Here is a 22,364-nt window from a genome sequence, read left to right as displayed (position 1 = left end):
TTGATGTTAATGCTGCAGGGGTATAATGAGGCCTGCAACCTCCTCTGCCATCATGAGCAGAACTAGATTTTCAGGCAACTCTGGAATGTCCTTGGCCAAAAAGAGGAGTCCATTCAGTTGGCTGGGGCCTTAGAATTTTGTTTTTGGTTTACAGATTTCAAGGCATTTCACGTTTTCTTGTGTAGTGAATAAGCCTAAAATACTGTTGTATTTTAATGAACAATCCTGATTAGTTTGTTGTTAACCTCTTCCATATAGTGTTGTCTTGTAAATTCTTACATTTTTTTAATTGGAGGAATTTTCCACAGACTAGCTTCTGGCTTTGTACATTTCAAACCTTGTTTAACTTTCTTTCTCCTTCACTACTCACATGACCCTGTGCTGTGTGCAGTGATACACAGCTTTAAGGAAATGTCATGTGGCTTAGGTGAGTTGACTTAGTGAGAGGTAGGAAGAAATTCCTGGAAGGCATTTCTTAAACTAGGACAGCTAGGGATAACTTAACTCTACACAGAAGTGACTACGAACCACATCAGTATTTTCCACTAAACCCCAAACAAGTATATTTCCAATCAACTTCCCTTTAGCTAGATCTAGTATCACCTGAGAAAAAAGCAAGACTGATGAGTAAGAGTGAAAAAAGACCAATCTTAACTGATTGTGGTTAGCATATCTTTTACAAATTTTACAAAAACATATGTCTGTTACATATAAAGTTTCGGTGCCACAAAAGAAATAGCACTCGAATATAAAATTTTCTTTTTAATTCTCAGCAAGGCCAGTTACTTCTATATAGAAGGGTGCGCCCTTACAAATGGAACAATGGCGAGCGCACATTTGTACAAGGGAGGGTAAGGGGTTCTTATCCCTGATGCACGTGTGCCCTGCTGCTCTGTCATTCCCCTGTTGGCTAGGGTTAGACCGCACAGACTAAACTAATTCCGATTGGCTAATTTAAAGAGAATGATGGGGTGAGTGCTTTGGTGGGAGTCAGGGCAGAGCAGGTAGCAGGTAATCGGAATGAATTAGGGTGGAGCAGGTGATGGAATGAGTTAGGGTAGAGCAGGTGATTGGAATGAGTTAGGGTAGAGCAGGTGATTGGAATGAGTCAGGGTGGAGCAGGTGATCAGCATGAGTTAGGGTGGAGTAGGTAATTGTAAAAGGTTGCTTTATGAGGAAGTTTAAAAGTAGAAGGCAAAGAATAGAACATACTGACATATTAATTATTTGAAAAGAAATTTAGAACTCGTATCTAACATGTCTATGCAAAATATTGCTAGGGTTCCTCTCTGGGCCTTGTGTAAGTGAAGGGCTTCGGCTTCATTGGCTCCATGGTAAATCCTCTGACCTCACTACTTCTCTCTGTCTTATGCCCTATTGTCACCCATCACAAGCTTTCCTTTTTTTTTAGACGGAGTCTTGCTCTGTCGCCCAGGTTGGTGTGCAGTGGCGTGATCTCGGTTCACTGCAACCTCCACCTCCCAGGTTCAAACAATTCTCCTGCATCAGCCTCCCGAGTAGCTGGGATTATAGGTGCCCGCCACCATGCCTGGCTAATTTTTATATTTTTAGTAGAGATGGGGTTTCACCTTGTTGGCCAGGCTGGTCTCGAACACCTGACCTCAGGTGATCCACCTGCCTTGGCCTCCCAAAGTCCTGGGATTACAGGCATGAGCCACCATGCCCTGCCCATCACAAACATTTATTCCCTCTATCTGCTTCTGTATAAGATTGAAGGAACCAGTGATTTGGGATGGTTCCCACTGCGTATCCCATTTGGGGGGATACATTCCCAGTACCCCTGGTTGAAATTCTGAATACACTTCGGATAACAAAGCCATTGTTATCCTGTGTATAAAGTTCTTCGTCGATTATGGGTTAACTAAGTCTTCATAAATGGCTTACCCTGGCCACCTTACCAAGATATATAAATAGCTTTGTTTTCTTGGGAAAATGTGTTTAACTTTCTAAATATTTAATTCACACACAAACTCTTCTGTAAATTGGGGAATGTCAACATGCATTACAGAGGCTTAGAAGAAGAGGACACATAAATCTAGGCTATCTTGGTCTCCTTTGGTTGATTTGTTTTGTAGCTATATTTTTCCACTTATTCAGATTAAGTTTCTCACTCACTTTAAGACAGTAAACCTGGCATATTATGCTAAGATACTTTGCTATCTTTTATATGTTTTCCCCCCGATTTAAAAGTCATGTGTGTTTCAGAACCTCCACAAGGCTGAGAAAAAAAGTAGTTTGTGAAGGTGAAAGATAAGATACATTTTCAGCATAATCCTTATTTCTTAAAACCATTTGTTTCTACTGATGGTCGATTTCACCATATTTAAATCATCTTTGTTCGTAAGTCATTAGGATTTAATAGATGACACTCTAATCTTATAATGTGGCTTTTTTTCACTATAAATCTGGGGCAATTTTGAAGGCCATATATGTCTGTTTCAAAGGTGGAGAAACAAAATATAAGCTTAAATTAGATGGAAAGCACCTGTTCTTTTTCATTGACTCCCAGGGTACACTTCTGTCATCATCATTTTGTAGGTGACAGACCTGAGGGCCAGGGATTCCATTAGAGAGAGAGTTGAGACCTGAACCCGGGACTCTAGATACCCAGCCCTGGCATTCAAAGATTTTTGGGATCAAGTCAGAATATAGAAACTTGAAGATGATTTTCTACTTCTTGATGTCTTGCTGTTTTGTAGCATGTTTCGTGTTTTTTTTTTTTTTTTTTTTTTGTAAGGCAGCTAAGGGGTTGGTGCCCTACCTCATAAGATTACAATACTGAAAACTGTGATTGTAGAGGGCTTAGGTGCCCAAATGCCAAATAAAAAGTGACTCAGTCATGGAAAAGAAGCCAACATTGCTTCAGTGCCTTAATGTATGTTTAGGGAGAATTCAGAGATTAGGCAAAAAGGACAGAGCAAGTTAGATTTTAGGGTTTAAGAATGCCTAAGTAGTGTGATACTGATTCATATTTTCTCCATATTTAAAAAATATCTGTCACTAGTATACTCCCTTCTGACTTCCAAAGAAGCTCTATATGTGTACTTAAGAAGTAATAGAGGCATGCAATTAAAAACCTTGGCGATTTTGAATAACAGTGCTTTTTTCAAGTAGAGTATTTCTGTACACTTTATATAAACCAACAAATACAGCACACGTTTCTTCACTATGACAAATAGGCTTCTACTTCAGTGAGATTCGAATATATAGTGTGGCCATTACAGCAAGCTAGGTAAAAAGTATTCCCACTATGTAGGACTTAAGTGAAGGGCCGTTGGGAGGTCAGCAACAGCAGTTGCTTCCCTTTGCATTGAATGTGCTGTGAAGAATACAACAAGAATAATTAGTTGAGCCACAAGACTTCAGACTTTAGAAGACCGACCGGCTTATTGTTGGCTTGAAAATTTATTTTGCCGCCGGGTGTGGTGGCTCACACCTGTAATCCCAGCACTTTGGGAGGCTGAGGTGGGCGGATTGCCTGAGGTCAGGAGTTCGAGACCAGCCTGGCCAACATGGTGAAACCCCCATCTCTACTAAATATACAAAAAAATTAGCCAGGTGTGGTGGTGGGCGCCTGTAGTCCCAGCTACTTGGGAGGCTGAGTCAGGAGAATCCCTTGAACACGGGAGGCGGAGGTTGCAGTGAGCTGAGATTGCACCATTGCACTCCAGCCTGGGCGACGGAGTGAGACTCCGTCTCAAAAAAAAAATTTATTTTGCCTACTCTCTTTTTGGGGACTTTGAAGAAAGATGTGGTTGAAACCTGCACAAAATGTGGAGTTTACAGGACCAGCAAACGATATGTCCTCAGGGCTCCTTTACAAGCTAACAGCGCTTCATTCATTGGACCTGCTCCTTGCTGCTTTTGCACTTGGGGTCGCCATCAGGTGGCAACACAAAGAATTGAAGCTGCTATTGCAGAACCACTCTTGCTAAGCCCTGCTGTGAAACACAGTTTTGCTTTTTTATTTGAGGGAATGAAGTTGCTTTGGATCAAGAGTTATAGGGAAGAGATGAACTGACAATGATGAGGTCGGAGATGTATTTGGCAGTTGGATCCTGAAGTAGCCATTATATTTAGTATCCAGCATTCACAGAGAGAGAATTAGAAGTTATTTTCAAGCTTTTTTTTTTACTGGAAGAAACTTGAATGCAGTCTTTCAAGTAGCCAGGCGATCCCCTCACTTGAGGTAGTAGCAGTTGTTGCCTTGATTGTAGGACATAATGATGATTGGATGATTTCTTTTTTTAGAGACAAGGTCTCACTCTGTCACCCAGGCTAGAGTACAGTGGCACAATCATTGCTCACTGCAGCCTCAAACTCCTGGGCTCAAGCCATCCTCCCACCTCAGCACCACCATACCTAGATAATTTATTTTTTATTTTTTGTAGAGATGTGATCTCATGATGTTGCCTAGGCTGATCTTCAACTCCTGGGCTCAAGCAATCCTCCAGCCTCAGCCTCCCAAAGTGCCCGATTACAGGCGTAAGCCACCATGTCTGGCCATGGTTGATTTTGAAAGTCAAGAAACTTTGATCAGGCATCTGCTACATCCAGGGCACTGTGGCCAGTGCAGAGCATAATATGAGGTCTCTGACCTTAAGAGCTTGCAGAATAGGTTGGGAAGTAGGATGTGTGGCATAGATAACAGGTTCCAGGCTATGTTAAGGGTATTGTAGAGGAAAACTGGGACTTGGGCCTTCAAGGGAAGGGAGACCTCAGCAGGTAATTATAGCATTCTAGAGCCTGGAGGAATGGGCCAGTGTGTGTGCAATGTAGGGGGAAGAATGAGGGGAACAGAGTCTCAGAGGAAGAGTTCCATTCAGGAAATAGTGAGAGGAAAAGTTGGAGAGTGCAGGTAATATATTGTGAGGAACTTAAATGAGAATTTGACTAGCAACACTTCTATAAGAATGGACAAAAGTAAGAGGGTGAAATATTTCATGGGGGAATTCATTTTTGAATGTATTTTTGAAGCACTTTTCATACTTTTCCCCCTCATTTAGGAAGACTAAAGCTATGTTTGAATTGTCAGGGCAAAAGGTACTTTACCTCTGCCCTCTGAAGTTTCTATAACTGAGTATGCTGAAATCAACTGATAATAGATTAATAGGAGAAAAGTTATACACATTTATTTATTTATTTCCTTTTAATATTAGTTGATATGTAATAATTGTACACATTTATGGGGCATAGTGTGATATTTCAATACATGGATACCATGTGTAATGATCAAATCAGAACAATCAGCATATCCTTCAAGTCAAACATTGATTATTTCTTTGTGCTGGGAACATTAAAAATCCTCTCTTTTAGTTTTTTGAAAGTATACAATAAATTATTATTAACTATATTCACCTTGTAGTGCTATAGAGTACTAGAACTTATTCTTCCTATCTAGCTGTAATTTTGTATTTGTTAACCAACCTCACCCTGTTCTTCCCTCCCTGCTACCCTTCCCGGCGGCTGATAAACCACAGTTCTACTCTCTGCTTGTGTGACTTCAACCTTGTCTAGCTCCCCCTTGAGTGAAAACATGGTATTTATCTTCTTGTGCCTGACTTATTTCACTTAACATAATGTCCTCCAGGCTCATCCCTGTTGCCACATATGACAGAATTTCATTCTTTCTTTTTTATGGCTGAATAGTATTACCTTGTGTATACATACCACATTTTCTTTACCTGTTTATCTGTTAATGGACATTTAAGTTGATTCCATATCTTGGCTATTGCAAATAGTGTTGTATTAAACATGGGAGTGCAGATATCTCTTTGATATGACTGATTCTCCTTCCTCTGGATAAATACTCAGTAGTAGGATTGCTGGATCTTATGATAGTTTTACTTTTAGGGAAAACTTCATACCGTTTTCCATATTGGCTATACTAACTTATATTCCCACCAAAGGTGTATAAGAGTCCCCTTTTCTCTGCATCTTTTCCAATATTTTTTTTTTCTTGTCTTTTTTCTATATGGAACACTTCACAAATTTGCATGTTATTCTTGCTCAGGGACCATGCTAATCTTTGTGTCATTCCAATTTTAGTATATGTGCTGCCTAAGCAAGCCCTGTTTTTTGTCTTTTTGGTAATAACCATTCTAACTAGGGTGAGAGATCTCATTGTGGTTTTAATTTGCATTTCCCTGATTATTAGTGATGTACAGCATTTTTTGCCTATGCTTGATCATTTTTCTCTTTTTGAGAAATGTCTATTCAGATCCTTTGCACGTTTTTAATTGGATTACTAGTTTTTTGTTGTTGTTGAGTTTTTTGAGTTCCTTATATATTCTGGGTAGTAGTCCCTTGTTGGTTGTAGAGTTTGAATATACTTTCTCCCATTCTACAGGTTGTCTCTTCATTGGTTGTTTCATTTGCTGTACAGAGTTTTTTAGTTTGATATAGTCCTATTTATTAATGTTTTTGCTGCCTGTGCTTTTGAAGTCTTACCTATATCATTTTTGCCTGTATTCCCATATGCTTTCTTCTAATAGTTTTGTTTTGGCTCTTATGTTTAAGTCTTTAATTCATTTTGAGTTGGTTTTTATATATGGTGAGAAATGGGCATCTAGTTTCCATTTTTCTGCATATGGATATCCAATTTTCCCAGCACCATTTATTGAAGAAATTATCCTCTCACCAACATCAATTCTTGTTGCCTTTGTCGTAAATCAGTTGGCTATAAATAGGTTGATTTTTTTCTGGGTTCTTTATTCTGTTCCATTGGTCTGTGTATCTGTTTTTATACCAGTACCATGCTGTTTTGGTTACTGTAGCTTTGTGGTATAGTTTGAAGTCAGGTAGGGTGATGCCTCCTGCTGTTTTATTTTTGTGCATATTGTTTTGGTTATTCAAGGTCTTTTGTGGTTCCATGCAAATTTTAGGATTTAAAAAATTTCTGTGAAGAATGTCATTGATATTTTGATAAGGCTTGAATTAAGTCTGTAGATTGCTTTGGGTGGTTTGGTCATTTTAACAACATTTATTTTTCCAATCCATGAGCATAGGATGTCCATTTTTTTGTGTTCTTTTCTATTTATTTATTTAATTTATATGTATTTTTTTGAGATAGGCTGGTCTTGAACTCCTGAGCTCAAGTGATCCTCCCCCACTTGGCATCCCAAAGTGCTGGGATTAGAGGTGTGAGCCACCGTGCCTAGCCCTCTTTGATTTCTTTTATCAGTGTTTCTAGTTTTCATTATATAAATCTTTCACCTCCTTGGTTAAATTTATTCCTAAGTGGTTTTTTTGTAGCTATTGTAAATGAAATTGATTTCTTTTTCAGCTAGTTCATTGTTGGTATATAGAAATGCTACTGATTTTTAAATTTTTATTTATATTTATTTATTTTAAAAAATTTCTTTTTGGAGACAGAGTCTTGCTCTGTAACCCAGGCTGGAGGGCAGTGGCGCGATCTTAGCTCACTGCAACCTCCGCCTTCCTGGGCTCAAGTGATCCTTCCACCTCAGCCTCCCAAATAGCTAGGACTACAGGCGTGTGCCACTGTGCCCAGCTAATTTTTGTATTTAGTAGAGATAGGTTTTGCTGTGTTAGCCAGGCTGGTCTTGAACTCCTGGACTCAAGTGATCTGCCTGCCTCAGCCTCCTGAAGTGTTGGGATTACAGGCGTGAGCCACTGCTCCTGGCTGCTACAGATTTTTGTATGTTGATTTTGTGCTACTTTAATGAATTTGTTTATCAATTCTAAGAGGTTTTTGGTGGAGTCTTTTGTTTTTTCTATATGTAAGATCATGTCATCTGCAAAGAGGGACAATTTGACATCCTCTTTTCCAATTTGGATGCCTTTTATTTCTTTCTCTTGCTTAATTGCTCTGGCTAGTGCTTCCAGTACTTTTTCCTGTAGATGTATCTATTGTGTTGTTTGAGTAGAGTGCTTTGGCTTTGTTCCTGGGTGAGCGCAGTAGTGTAGTCTCTGTATGATTTCTTTTTTTTTTTTTTTTTTTTTGTGACAGAGTCTTGCTCTGTTGCCCAGGCTGGAGTGCAGTGGCGTGATCTCAGCTCACTGCAACCTCTGCCTCCCGGGTTCATGCCATTCTCCTGCCTCAGCCTCCCGAGTAGCTGGGACTACAGGCGCCTGCCACCATGCCTGGCTAATTTTTTTGTATTTTTTTTAGTAGAGACGGGATTTCACCATGTTAGCCAGGATGGTCTCGATCTCCTGACCTCGTGATCTGCCCACCTCGGCCTCCCAAAGTGCTGGGATTACAGGCATGAGCCACCGCACCCAGCATCTTTGTATGATTTCTTTGGCTGTAATCACTATCAATCGTGTCAGTAATTCCTCAGTGGCTTATGCTGTAGTTTGTGGAGGCTGTTAGGCACTTTTTTTTTTTTTCTGAGACAGGGTCTCGCTCTGTTGCCAGGCTGGAGTGCAGCGGTGCCATCTCAGCTCACTGCAACCTCCACCTCTTGGGTTCAAATGATTCTCCTGCCTCAGCCTCCTGGGACTACAGGCGTGTGCCACCGTGCCCAGCTAATTTTTGTATTTTTAATAGAGACGGGGTTTCACTATGTTGGCCAGGATGGTCTCGATCTCTTGCCCTCATGATCAGCCTGCCTCGGCTTCCCAATGTGCTGGGATTACAGGCATGAGCTACCGCGCTTGGCCAGTTGGGCACTTTTGTTGGACATAGGGATGCCAGGCAGTCTGGTCCTCAGGTCACTAGGTGACATATGCAGCTACATGGCATTCCTGCTGCTGGTGTGGATGGCAGGCTTGGGGTGGACTAGTCCTCAGCACTGTGGTCATTGTGCATGAGGGCCAGCAGTGGTAGTTGTGGGCCCCAGGTGAACTGGTCCTCTAGTCTCTGCACTGCATGCATGGCAGTGTGGCAGCTCTACTACTGGAGGGGTGGGGTCACTGTCAGTGTTGGTGGCAGCAGACCTGGGCAGGTAATAAGGTGCAGGTACATGGAAGTCACACAAGGTATGAACCTCAAAGAAGGGCCAAATGGGTGATGCCTACATACCGTCTTCATAGGGTGGAGGGAAGGGGAGTATGTAGGCAATTTTAGAGGAAGAGCAAATTATTTTGAGGGGAGATGAATGGGCCCAAAGAACAGACAGTAGCCTAGGACAAAATTTATCTGGGCTGTGGGTGTGGCACCTACTCTAGTCTTCTTTCATGTGAGTTAATCTGTGTTTGGTGAGATTATAGGGAGGGGGCCCAAGAAAATAGCATTCCTTCTGAGCGAACTTCAGAGAAATCCTCCCTTTGCACTTCAGGAGAGACAAAGGGAAGGGATGAGAGACCGTGGCCGGGATGGTGAGAGAAGGTCAGAGAGACCTTCGTTCTGAGGCTGCTTCTTTACTTCAAAGTACTCAGCATGTCAAAGTGACATACTCTGGGGTATTGTTTTCTGAACCCTAACAGGATCTTTAAAATTTCTTCTAGTCTTTATAATTTTGGAAATTATAAATCCTTCTAGAAGGAACACAATTTGGAAGGAGAATTGGCTTAATTACATTTAATGGTTTTAATTTCAAAGGGAACAACTGGCTCAAAAATTTTAGTAGTGACTGTTAAGCTATAAATAAGGGTGATAAACAGCCTTCTATGATTTGGGCAAGATAGAAAAAAATGAAATGAAACTAGGGTGAAGGTTATAGATAGAATGCGCATTCCAAGATTTGGTGTACTTACTAGAGATAGGTGGCAAAATTCCCTGCACTTTCCAGCAGCCAAGGCAGTAGGGACCCACACTAGCAGTTACTCAATTTATGGTGATGTTAAATAGGACAGATAATGCCACCACTTAGTGTTCAGAAAAATGTTTTTTTTGTAGGCCGTCATAAAGAGAATTCTCATGAATTCTGTCAACAATATCCCCTTAGCTAATACAGTATCAGATATCAAACAATCACTTTTTATAATGTCCCTCAGCCTCAATCAGTAGCATGACACCAAAGTACAGTACAAACAATTTTCTGGGACTTGAAACCATCCAGTCCAAGTAGGCAGTTCTCTGAAGCTCTACCTTAATTTAAGAATAAAATGTAAGAGCATGGAAAGCAGTTTTTTGACTGGTGATTCTCTTTTGGATTGCACACGTCTTTGGGAAATAGATGATAGGTCTAGATTCCTTTCCTTGTCAATAAGCATATGCATCATCGCACAAATTTTACATGTTATTTTAGGAAATTCACAATTTCAGAGAGTTCATTATCCCTTACCCTACCCCTCACCCCTTCACCCTTGTCCCACCCCACCCTCCTGCCCTGACTGATCCAGGCTCAGCACCCTGGTCTTCAAGGCTATTGTGAGTTAACATGGTAAGAACATGCAGTATGAGGATGGTTGTGCTGGTTGGACAGATTCCTCTGCTTTAACAGGAAGCCACATCGAGGATAGGAATTGATTTTCATTTATGAAAGTTGATGAACTTGACATGTCTGAACAAAAGATGTTTATTTCACTTTGGTGAGAATGTAGTCAGGAATGTGATTTTTCTTAGAGAACAGCTAAGCATAACAAATTAAAAAGGGCCCCAAATCTCCCTCTCATAGAGGAAGCTCTAACAATTTCAGCCTAGAAAAATTATAAGGCAGATGTTACAAAGGACCATCTGAGCTATCTTAAACCAACAAATTATTGGTATTTTCGGTATTTGATATTCTTGGTACAGAGCTCATAGAATGTCTTTATTTTAAGCAACTGCAGTTTCTTGGTGAACCTAAAATAAAAATCCTTGTGTCATATATCTTGGGAAGCTGAATAACTTTATTTTCTTTTAGAATTATTTATCATCTTATCATCAACCAGTTATATGTTGAAAACGTTTATCCAGTTATATCTGCTTTAGATTCTCATTAATTGTGGTTTCCTTTGCATTGCAGTGTTCTAATCTTAGGCGCTTCAGGCGGAGTTGGTACTTTTGCTATACAGGTAAAACCATTTTTTAATCTTGTGAATAGGAGGATTTTGTTTGCATGAATTTATAAATTAAGATAAATTATTTCTCCTTAAAAGCTGAGAGAAAGGTAGGTCTGGTAAATGCGCTGTAATTTCAGCTTGTTCTGTAAGAGGAAAATATTCTTTTTTTAATTAGAAAAAATTATTTTTTAGAGATGGAGTCTTGCTGTGTCACCCAGGCTGGAGTGCAGTGGCACAATCATAGCTCACTGTAAGGAAAATATTCTAATGTAGAAGGAAGCATTAAGCTTTGTAGTAGTTTAATATGAGTGGGTGTGTGGATGTCCTTGATAGCAGATGTAGGAAAGCTTTTAAGAAGGAAGACCATGGGCAGTGCAGGTAGATGGAAGTTAGCAATTTAGTAGGAAACAGCCAATGTCAAAAACCAATACTAGTTTCCAATCAAAATTTTTGCAGGCTAAAAAGCCTGCAAAATGTAGAAATTGGTAAGCTGATTCTAAAATTTGTATAGAAATATAGTAGCCAAAATATCGTTAAGATGGCAATACTCCCCTAAAGTGATTTATAGATTCAGTACAATCCCTATCAAAATGCAACTGCTTTTTTTTGCTTTTCATAAATGGACAAGTTGATCCTAAAATGCATATGGAATCACAGGGGACCCCAAATAGCCAAACAATCTTAAAAAAGAATAAAGTTGGAGGACTCACACTTGCTGATTTCAAACTTACTACAGAGCTACAGTAATCAAAACATAAGGGTGAACTTATAGATCAATGGAATAGAATTGAGCATCCAGAAATAAACCCATACCTCTTGTGGTCAATTGACTCTGACAAGAATGGCAAGACCATTAAATGGAGAAAAGAATAGTTCCTTCAACAAATACTGCTGGAACAACTAGATATCCACATGCAAAAGAATGAAGTTGAGCCCCTACCTCACATCATATTAAAAAAAAAAAACAACCCTCAAGATCAGGTATGGTGGTTCACACCTGTTATCCCTACACTTTGGGAGGCCAAGGTGGGTGGATCACTTGAGGTCGGGAGTTCAAGAACAGCCTGGCCAACATGGTGAAACCCTGTCTCTACTAAAATTACAAAAATTAGTCGGACATGGTGGCATGTGGCTGTAATTCCAGTTACTCAGGAGGCTGAGGCAGGAGAATTGCTTGAACCTGGAAGGCGGAGGTGTCAGTGAGCCTAGATCATGCCACTGCACTGCAGCCTGGGTGATGAGTGAAACTCTGTCTCAAAAAACAAAAACAAAAACAAAAAACTCAAAATGGATCAAAGATCTAAACATAAGAACTAAAACCGTAAAACTCTTAGAAGAGTAGGCAGGGAAAGGGAAAAAAAAAGTCTTGGAAGGAAACATAAGACAAAATCTTCATGATTGTAGATTTGGCAACAGATTTTTAGATATGACACCCAAAGCACAAGCAACCAAAGAAAAAAATTCATCAAAATTGAAAAACTTTTGTATGTCAAAGGGCACTATCAAGAAAGTGAAAAGACAACCCATAGAATGGAAGAAAATATTTGCATATCATTTATCTGGTAAGAGTCTAGTATCCAGAATATATAAAGAACTCTTATAACTCAACAACAAAAAGACAGCACAGTATTTAATTAGCAAAGAACTTGAATTGATATTTCTTCAAAGAATATATACAAGTGGCCAGTAAGTCCATGTAAGGATGGTCAATATCTTTATTTATTAGAGAAATGCAAATCCAAACCACAGTGAGATACTGTGTCTTACAATAAAAAGCAAACACAGAAAATGAAAAATGTTAGCAAAGATGTAAATAAATTAGAACACTCATACATTGCTGGTGGGAAGTTAAAATGGTGCAGACATTGTGGGAGAGTTTGTTGGGTCCTCAAAATGTTAAACATAGAATTACCATATGACCCAGCAATTCCATTCTTAGGTATATACCCAAGAGAAATGAAAACATACATTTAAGCCTAATCTTATTCATGAATATTCATAGCAGTATTATTCATAATAGTGAAAAAAAGTGGAAATAACTCTATCAATTGATGAATGGATAAACAAAATGTGGTATAGACATATAATGGAATATTATATGTCTATATTATATATCAGCCATAAAAAGGAATAAAATATTGATGCATGATACAGCATGGATGTATCTTCAAAACATGCTAAGTGAGAAAAATCCAGAAACAAAAGGTCCTACATATTGTATGATTCCATTTATATCATATGTTTAGAATAGGCAAATCCACAGAGACAGAAAGCAGATTAGTGGTTGTCAGGGGCTGGGGGTAGATGGAGAAGGGAGTGGGGAATGACTACCTAATGAGTGTGAGGCTTATTCTTGGGGCACTTAAAATATTCTGGAATTAGTGGTGATGGTTGCACAACATTGTGAGTGTACTAGAGACTACTGTATACTTTAAATACTTTAAAATTGTGAAAATGGTGATATATATGAATTTTACCTCAAATAAAACAAAACAAACCAAAAGTTCCCCAAGCCTCCAGAAACATGATGGGGCCCAGTGACTGCTCCTGTTGTGGTCAGATGTGTAACTGACTGGCTCCTAGAAGAGGGAGCTTGATTAAGCCTCTCTCAGGATGAGGGGAGAGATTCTTTTCCCCAGTAGGGGGCAGCGAGTAGCCTCAGAGGCTCTGCCACATTACTTTCCAGGAGGGAGGTTTGGGTGTTATAGACCACCCCAGACCCAGCTTAGACTTTTTGAGAACCCAGATGGTGCTGGAGGCTTCCTGTCTGTCTGCTGACTGAACTAGGTGAAGGAGGCGAGGATTCCTGGGATGCACACTTTAACTTCTTTTAACTCATCATTTGATAACCAGAATCCAATCCAGAGGCTCAGTAAATATGAGTTGAATACATAAATAAATAGAAGAAAGGAAAAGAGGGAGAGAGGCAAAAAGAAAAGAGAAATATCATACACAGTTGGTTAGAGTATAAATTGATACAGCCACTTAAGAAAACCATTTGGCATCTATTAAATGTCAATATAAATTGTAAAATTTCTTAAAAAAAAAAAAAAAGGACAACACAAGAATTCCTATTTTAGGATTATAACCTATAGATAGATATACAAGTATGTTTACCAAAAGATTTGTACCAGAATTTCAGAGCAGGGCTATTCCTGTTAAAATTCCCCAACTAGAAAAACCCAAATGTCCATCAACAGTAAGATGAGTAAGTAAATTGTGGTATATTCTTACATTGGAATATTATGCAGCCATGAAAAAACTATAATTGCACACAGTGAAGTGGATGAATACCACAACCGAGTGTTGAGTAAAAGAAATCAGATGCAAAAGTACATCCTATATGGTTCCATTTAATGACATTCAAGAACAGGTGAAACTAAGCATTAGTGTTTAAGGGTGGTGTCTACTTAGTAAAACTTCTTAAAAAAAAAAAAAAGCAAAAAGGGTTACACTAAAGGTCCAGTTAGTAGTTACTTTTTAAGGGAGTTGAGGAGGTTTTAATTGGGAGGCTTAGGGGCACAGGTGGTATTCTAGTTCTTAATTTTGAATAGTGGTTATAATAATATTTGCTTTGTAATAATTTGTTAAGCTGTATATTTATATTCTGTATGCTTTTATTTGTATTATATTTTACAACAAAAAATTGTAATAAAATTAAAAAGTAATAGAAAAGCATCAAGGTTAAATCCCATACAAAGCTATTATAAGGAAAGGGAAAATAAGGTGTAGAATAACATGCCCTATAATAAAAGCACATCAGAATACATGCCTACAGAACAGCCTGAAATGTCACCTACTATTTCAAAGCAAGTTAAAAGACATTAAAAATATAATACAAGATGTGAAAAAAACAAAATAAATCAGAATAGGAAAAAAGTAAAACTAAATGAAAAAATCGTTTAGTAATAGAAGACTAAACTAAGAGGAACTCAATAGCAAGTAAACACAACACATAATGCTCCTTAATAGAAACAAAATGCATGGATCCCTTCCTTACACTTTATACAAAAATCAATTCAAGATGGATTAAAGATTTAAACGTTAGACCTAAAACCATAAAAACCCTAGAAGAAAACCTAGGCATTACCATTCAGGACATAGGCATGGGCAAGGACTTCATGTCCAAAACACCAAAAGCAATGGCAACAAAAGCCACAATTGACAAATGGGATCTAATTAAACTAAAGAGCTTCTGCACAGCAAAAGAAACTACCATCAGAGTGAACAGGCAACCTACAACGTGGGAGAAAATTTTCGCAACCTACTCATCTGACAAAGGGCTGATATCCAGAATCTACAATGAACTCAAACAAATTTACAAGAAAAAAACAAACAACCCCATCAAAAAGTGGGCGAAGGACATGAACAGACACTTCTCAAAAGAAGACATTTATGCAGCCAAAAAACACATGAAAAAATGCTCATCATCACTGGCCATCAGAGAAATGCAAATCAAAACCACTATGAGATATCATCTCACACCAGTTAGAATGGCAATCATTAAAAAGTCAGGAAACAACAGGTGCTGGAGAGGATGTGGAGAAATAGGAACACTTTTACACTGTTGGTGGGACTGTAAACTAGTTCAACCATTGTGGAAGTCAGTGTGGCGATTCCTCAGGGATCTAGAACTAGAAATACCATTTGACCCAGCCATCCCATTACTGGGTATATACCCAAATGACTATAAATCATGCCGCTATAAAGACACATGCACACGTATGTTTATTATGGCATTATTCACAATAGCAAAGACTTGGAACCAACCCAAATGTCCAACAATGATAGACTGGATTAAGAAAATGTGGCACATATACACCATGGAATACTATGCAGCCATAAAAATGATGAGTTCATGTCCTTTATAGGGACATGGATGAAATTGGAAATCATCATTCTCAGTAAACTATCACAAGAACAAAAAACCAAACACCGCATATTCTCACTCATAGGTGGGAATTGAACAATGAGATCACATGGACACAGGAAGGGGAATATCACACTCTGGGGACTGTGGTGGGGTGGGGGGAGGGGGGAGGGATAGCATTGGGAGATATACCTAATACTAGATGACGAGTTAGTGGGTGCAGCGCACCAGAATGGCACATGTATACATATGTAACTAACCTGCACAATGTGCACATGTACCCTAAAACTTAAAGTATAATTAAAAAAAAAAAAAAAAAGAAGCAAAATGCAGAAAAAAATTCAAATTACAAAAGAAACAAAAAGATAGGCTGGGCACAGTGGCTCACCCTGTAATCCCAGCACTTTGCTAGGCTGAGGAGGGCAGATTGCTTGAGCTCAGCGATTCAGGACCAGCCTGGGCAACATGGCAAAACCTCGTCTCTACAAAAAATACAAAAATTAGCTGGGCATGGTGGCTCATACCTGTAATCCCAGCTATGGAGAGGCTGAGGTGTGAGGATCACTTGAGCCCAGGAGGTCGAGGCTGCAGTGAGCTGTGATCACACCACTGCACTTCAGCCTGGACAGAGTGAGACCTATCTCAAAAAAACAGAAAAAGATAAAAACAGATTCAAGAGAAAGTATCAAATATTGATGACAGGCAAGGAAAATTGATATATGGATACTAGGAGTCCTCGAAGGGGAAAACCAAAGCAAGGGAATTGAACCCATATTAAAACAATAATTAAAGAAACTTTCCTACTGTCCTGAAATTAAATGATTTGAAATTACATATTGAATAGCCACATCACTTTTCTAAGGACATGGACCCAGACTGAGCAACACTAAGGAAAATTACTAATAAAAATGTGGAGAAAAATTATAGTGAAATTACTGGCCTTTAAAGAAAAAAGAAATAAGATCCTTTGGAAATCTAGACAAAATAGCACATGTGCTACTTATGTGTCCATATAAGAAAAAAGATGACGTGACTTATAAGAGAAATAAAATTAGACTATCATGAGACTTTTTGTCAGTAACACTTTTGGCAGAAAAAAATGGAGTAACATATTTCAGATACTCAAGGAAGAGTGTGCCAAGAATCTTTTATACAACAAAACAGGCCTTCAGGTATCATGGACACATACAGACTGTTATCAACATCAAGAACATGGGGAATATCGTTCTTCTGATCCTTTTCTGAGGAATCTACTAGATAATGAGCTTCTGACTAGGAATGACTATGAAGACATTTTAAGGACTAGTGGTAAATGTTCAGCACAATTACCTGTAGAACAAAACTAAATGAGGGCTTAGAAGGAGAGAGTGTAGGAACAGCCATATGTTCTGACAAGGTAAATACAGTGCAATAGTTGTCATTATTTTTGAGACGGTGTGTTGCTCTGTCATCCAGGCTGAGATGCAGTGACATGATCACAGCTCACTGCAACCTCAACCTCCTGGGCTCAATGATCCTCTCACCCCAAACTCCTGAGTAGGTAGAACTACAGGCACATGCCACCATGCCCAGCTAATTTTTTCACGTTTTTGTAGCGACGGGGTCTTGCTGTGTTGCCTGGGCTGGTCTCAAATTCCTGGCCTCAAGCAACCTTCCTGCCTCAGCCTCCCAAAGTGCTGGGATTTTGTAGTCTCAAATTAGAATTGGAAGTGTCAATATGAACTCAAGAGATATTTTGTGTATGTGTGTATGTAAAGCCATCACTTGAAATATCATTTCTCACTGAAACAAGGCAGGGCTTCTTAGAGAAGTAGCTGATTTCAGATCTAGGGCACAAATATAAAGAATTAACCTGGAATACATTAAATAGCAAGGAAGATATCAAAGACTAGTCAGGTCATGTCAAAAGACTCAAGAGCTAACTTGAAGAAATGCCCAAAGATGTAACAATTTGAGCTTCAGTAATAATAATGACCATTACAATGGGTTGAAACCTTTTAAATATATTTAAATCCATGAGTTCATGATACTTTTTTCAAAAGAGGTCACTTTTGGAATTTGATAGGGAACCAATTTATTATCTTATAAACTGATAAAGAAAAACAGTTAAGCATTTGTCTTGCCTTTCCTACATGAACTGTATAATTGAGCAGACAAAATAATATGTGAGGGGCAGTGATATGAGGGGCAGTGTTATTTTGTGAAAGTATTCAGGCTGGACGCGTTGGCTCATGCCTGTAATCTCAGCACTTTGGGATGCCAAGGCGGGCAGATCACCTCAGGTCAAGGGTTCCAGACCAGCCTGGCCAACATGGCAAAACCCCGTCTCTAATAAAAATACAAGAATTAGCCGGGCGTGGTGGTGGGCACCTGTAATCCCAGCTACTCGGGAGGCTGAGGCAGGAGAATTGCTTGAACCTAGGAGGCAGAGGTTGCAGTGGGCAGAGATCACGCCACTGCACTCTAGCCTGGGACAGAGCGAGACTGTCCCCCACAAAAAAAAAAAAAAGAAAGAAAGAAAGTATTCCAACTACTTAAATAAAAATAAGTAGAATTAGAAGATCACTATTTCGCAACCACCAATAAGCAGATATGGGTATTAAGCATTGACAGCTGCTAAGATAATAAAGAGAGCCTCAAGCAGACATGATGTGCCTCCTCTAGTTTTGCCAGACACTGTCCATAGTTTTGCTAAAGGGATTGAAATGGAATCAGATCTAGTCTCCAGATCCATCTGCCGAGTTGCAAAAAATACAGAGGACAGAGCAACGTGTGGAACTGTCCCGTGGGTGTGCAGTTAGAAATTCCAGACTGTGGGAAACTCCACAGATCAAATGGCCTAGATTCTTCCACAGATAAATTATAGGAAAGCAAAGGGATAGAACAGGAGCCTATGATTTAAAAGAGACTTAAGGCCGGGCACAGTGGCTCACACCTGTAATCCCAGCACTTTGGGAGGCCAAGGCAGGTGGATCACGTGAGCTCAGGAGTTCAAGACCAGCCTGGCCAACCTGGTGAAATCCCATCTCTACTAAAAATACAAAAACTAGCCAGGCGTGGTGTGACGTGCCTGTAGTGCCAGCTACTCGGGAGGCTGAGGGCAGGAGAATCACTTGAACCTGGGAGGTGGAGGTTGCAGTGGGCCGAGATCATGCCACTGCACTCTAGCCTGGGCAACAGAGTGAGACTGTCTCAAATAAAAAACCAAAAAAACCCAAAAATAAATAATAAAAAAAGAGATTTAAAAGATACCACATTTTAAGAATGCACAAGACTATAGTGTCTAGAGAATGCATTGTTGGGTGATAAACCTTTTGAAATGCAAGGAGGTGATTACTATAAAAATCAGAATAATTATTTTGGGAAAGGATAGGAGGGGCTTCTGTGGTTTGGGGCACATAGGAGAATTTTTGGCATAGCTTCCAGTGTGCTGCTTCTTTATCTGGGTGGTGTTCACCCTATAGCTGTTTTCTTTCTTTCTTTGTTTTTTGTTTTTTGAGACAGAATCTCACTCTGTCACCCAGGCTGGAGTGCAGTGGTACGACCTTGGCTTACTGCAACCTCCACCCCCGCCGGCTCAAGCGATCCTCCCACTTCAGCCTCCTGAGTAGCTGGGACCACAGGCATGCGTCACCAGGCCCAGCTACTTTTTTGTATTTTTAGTAGAGACGGGGTTTCACTATGTTGCCTAGGCAGGTCTCAGACTCCTGAGCTCAAGTGATCCATCCATTTCAGCCTCCCAAAGTGCTGCGATTACAGGTATGAGCCACCATACCCGGTCTATAGGTGTTTTCTATAGTTGTGTTTTATATTACATGAAAAACTTTTATTAAGTAAAACTGTTTTTAAAACATTTTCATAATGTTCAAAGATAATAAATAGCTCTAAATGGGAAAGGAAAAACTAGAAATTTGAGAGGAAAAACTAGAAATTTGAGGGGGAAAACTAGAAATTTGAGGGAAAAAACCTGTTTCAACATGTGACAGATTCTTCCTGAGGATTTAATACTGTTTAAAGAAAAACATGTATTAAATGTGGGTGCTTAGAACATACTTTTCTTTTTCCTCAATGGTTTCTTTTTTAATATAGGTATTAGAGAAAGGATGGTCACAATGAGCTATTCATCTTGGATTATATTCTTCACATATTTGAATTTGATTTAGGACTTGCTGTGAAAAGCAACATATCATTACACTCAAGTGTCTCTGTTTGCAGCCCATAAACAATAAATTGTATATCATATCACTCCTAAATATTTCAGTTCCCCACAGTTTTTCAGGATATATAAGTCTTTGGTCAATGTTGCTTTTTAAAAGTGAGAAATTGGGTAAGATTATGAATAAGTTAAAAACCCTTTATTTACATTTGTATTTAACAGAAATTTACTAAGCACCTTTGTGTGCCATGGAGTAGGGATTCAATAGTGAACCAGACAAACACAGATCCCTTGTATTCTAGTGAGCCTTTACATCTTATATTAAGGAAGTTCAGGAAATTGATACTTAGGACAAGATTGAGAAAACAAGTGATCTCTTATGATCTATAATTATCTGCACAAAAATTTCTTAGTAAACTTCAAGTGGCTATTCTCAAATTAGCTGAAAATAGCCCCCTTTTAAGTCTATGAAATTAACATTATAGAAAAGAATTTTAGCAATTTTGGAGCAGGATGCTTTCTGGATACTTAATTCTGAATAACATTAGAATTTAGCTCTCCTTTTAATTTAAATCTAGTTATTCTTTATTATTTTAAAATATAAGGTATCTGTATTTTAAAACCTGGGTAACATTTATTTAGGTTTTCTTACTCCAAGGGAGAGGACCTGATCCAAGTTTTTAAGAAAAAATGATTATAGTTTCTTCCCTTTTTTAAGAGAACCTTTTCGTATGTTACCTATTACTTAATAGCTCGTTACTTTGACACGCTTTCTGATTCAATATTGTGTTAACACTTATTAGAGATGCAAATGAAGATATGTGGCATTTTAATGTTCTGTATACATTTTAAATAGTCATTTTTCTGAAGACCTGCTATTTTGGGGCCATTTAACTTTGCTATCCTTGAAAGTGCTAAATTTGAGGCTTTTTTTTTTTTTGAGACGAAGTCTCACTCTTGTACCCCAGGCTGGAGTGCGATGGCACGATCTTGGCTCACTGCAACCTCTGCCTCCGGGGTTCAAGCAATTCTCCTGCCTTGGCCACCCAAGTAGCTGGGATTACAGGTGCCCGCCCGCTACCACGTCCAGCTAATTTTTTATATTTTTAGTAGAGACGGGGTTTCACCATGTTGGCCAGGCTGGTCTCGAACTCCTGACCTCAGGTGATCCACCCGTCTCGGCCTCCCAAAGTGCTGGGATTACAGGCGTGAGCCACCGCACCTGGCAAATTTGAGGCTTTCAACTCCTGTCTTTTCTGTTACTGTTGAGGCACTGAGTCCCTCTCTAAGTGGATTAGTTATAACTTCATGACAATAAGGTGGCTGGCTGTCTCATATAGGGAAAATGAGATCTCTTTCTTGGGATTTTCTTACTGAACAAAAGTTTAACCATTTTTACTAGTCTCTGACAGATGGCTTCCTATAGTTCTGGTTAAGATGACGTACTTAAAGTTCTCTAGAGATTAGTCTGATATATGTATACATGGTGCCAATGATTTTTTTTTCAATGCAGTCAGTTTTTCTAATCTCTCCCTTTTTTATTCTTTTTTTCTTTTTGGTGGGGGGCAGGTAATGAAAGCATGGGATGCTCATGTGACAGCAGTTTGCTCCCAAGATGCCAGTGAACTTGTAAGGAAGCTTGGTGCAGACGATGTAATTGATTACAAATCTGGAAGTGTGGAAGAGCAGTTGAAATGCTTAAAACCGTATGTATTAGAACAATGTTCACACTGGGAGTGGGAACAAGGACAGTTGATTATGCAGGTCTGAGATGGCTTGGTGGCTTTACAATCATGTTGGAATCTTGAGAAGGGTCTATGAAAACATTCCATGTCACTAGAAGTTACTTAGGTTGGCTTCTGTTTTAATTCCAGATGTTAATACAACACAGTAACAGCATGTGGATAGGCACTGAGGAAGTTATTTTGCTTACATGGTCTTTGCTAATTTTTAAGTTAGCATGCTGGTTTGTAAGAGGCCTGAAGACAAAATTGGAAATGTGTTCCCTTCTGTGGCATCTGTCACCACAGGAAGAATATAGAGTAGTTCATGAAATACATGATTAGCCCAAAACATACTTTCCATATTTTGGCTTAAAAAAGGCTTAAGAGAAACAGTATAAGTCTAAATCTTGGTAATGGGAGCACTGTGGATGTTCCCAGTGTGTCTGAATGCCAGGCTGTGGTTTGGCCTGAGGTACCAAGCAGGAATGCATTCAGGAATTCTCTTGGGTCATGTTGATTCTGACTGTGACTCCAGCTTATTCATCTGACCTTTATCCAGCCAAGACCAAGCTGAAGCTGAGAGCAGAAATGAGGAGTATTTGGAAAGCTATTTTACTGCTTCTGTTTAAAAGGTTTTCCCTTTTTTGATTAGTTTTCAGAAGTCAACTACTCTTGACCACATTGAGTAGAAGTATATTTT

General features: G+C 39.2%; 1 protein-coding gene and 1 pseudogene across 7 annotated transcripts in view; one reads left to right on the top strand and one right to left on the bottom strand.

The window, feature by feature from the left end:
• Nucleotides 1-22,364, top strand: part of RTN4IP1 (reticulon 4 interacting protein 1) — a 77,050-nt gene that overhangs the window by 16,355 nt on the left and 38,331 nt on the right. For all 7 annotated transcript variants that reach the window (XR_008625741.2, XM_055113996.2, XM_055113997.2 and 4 more), the window contains exons 5-6: nt 10,878-10,926; nt 21,510-21,646. Coding sequence is in view for 6 of the 7 variants with exons in the window: in XM_055113996.2 (XP_054969971.1) it covers nt 10,878-10,926; nt 21,510-21,646 (186 nt within the window). In the remaining variant the exon portion in view is untranslated. The remainder of the gene's footprint in view (nt 1-10,877; nt 10,927-21,509; nt 21,647-22,364) is intronic.
• LOC112440213 (U6 spliceosomal RNA) lies at nt 5,990-6,089 on the bottom strand (annotated as a pseudogene).

The sequence above is a fragment of the Pan paniscus genome, chromosome 5 (genome assembly GCF_029289425.2).
Source record: "Pan paniscus chromosome 5, NHGRI_mPanPan1-v2.0_pri, whole genome shotgun sequence".
NCBI lineage: Eukaryota > Metazoa > Chordata > Mammalia > Primates > Hominidae > Pan > Pan paniscus.
Note: the sequence above shows the minus strand (reverse complement) of the source record. Positions and strands in the feature narration are given on the sequence as shown.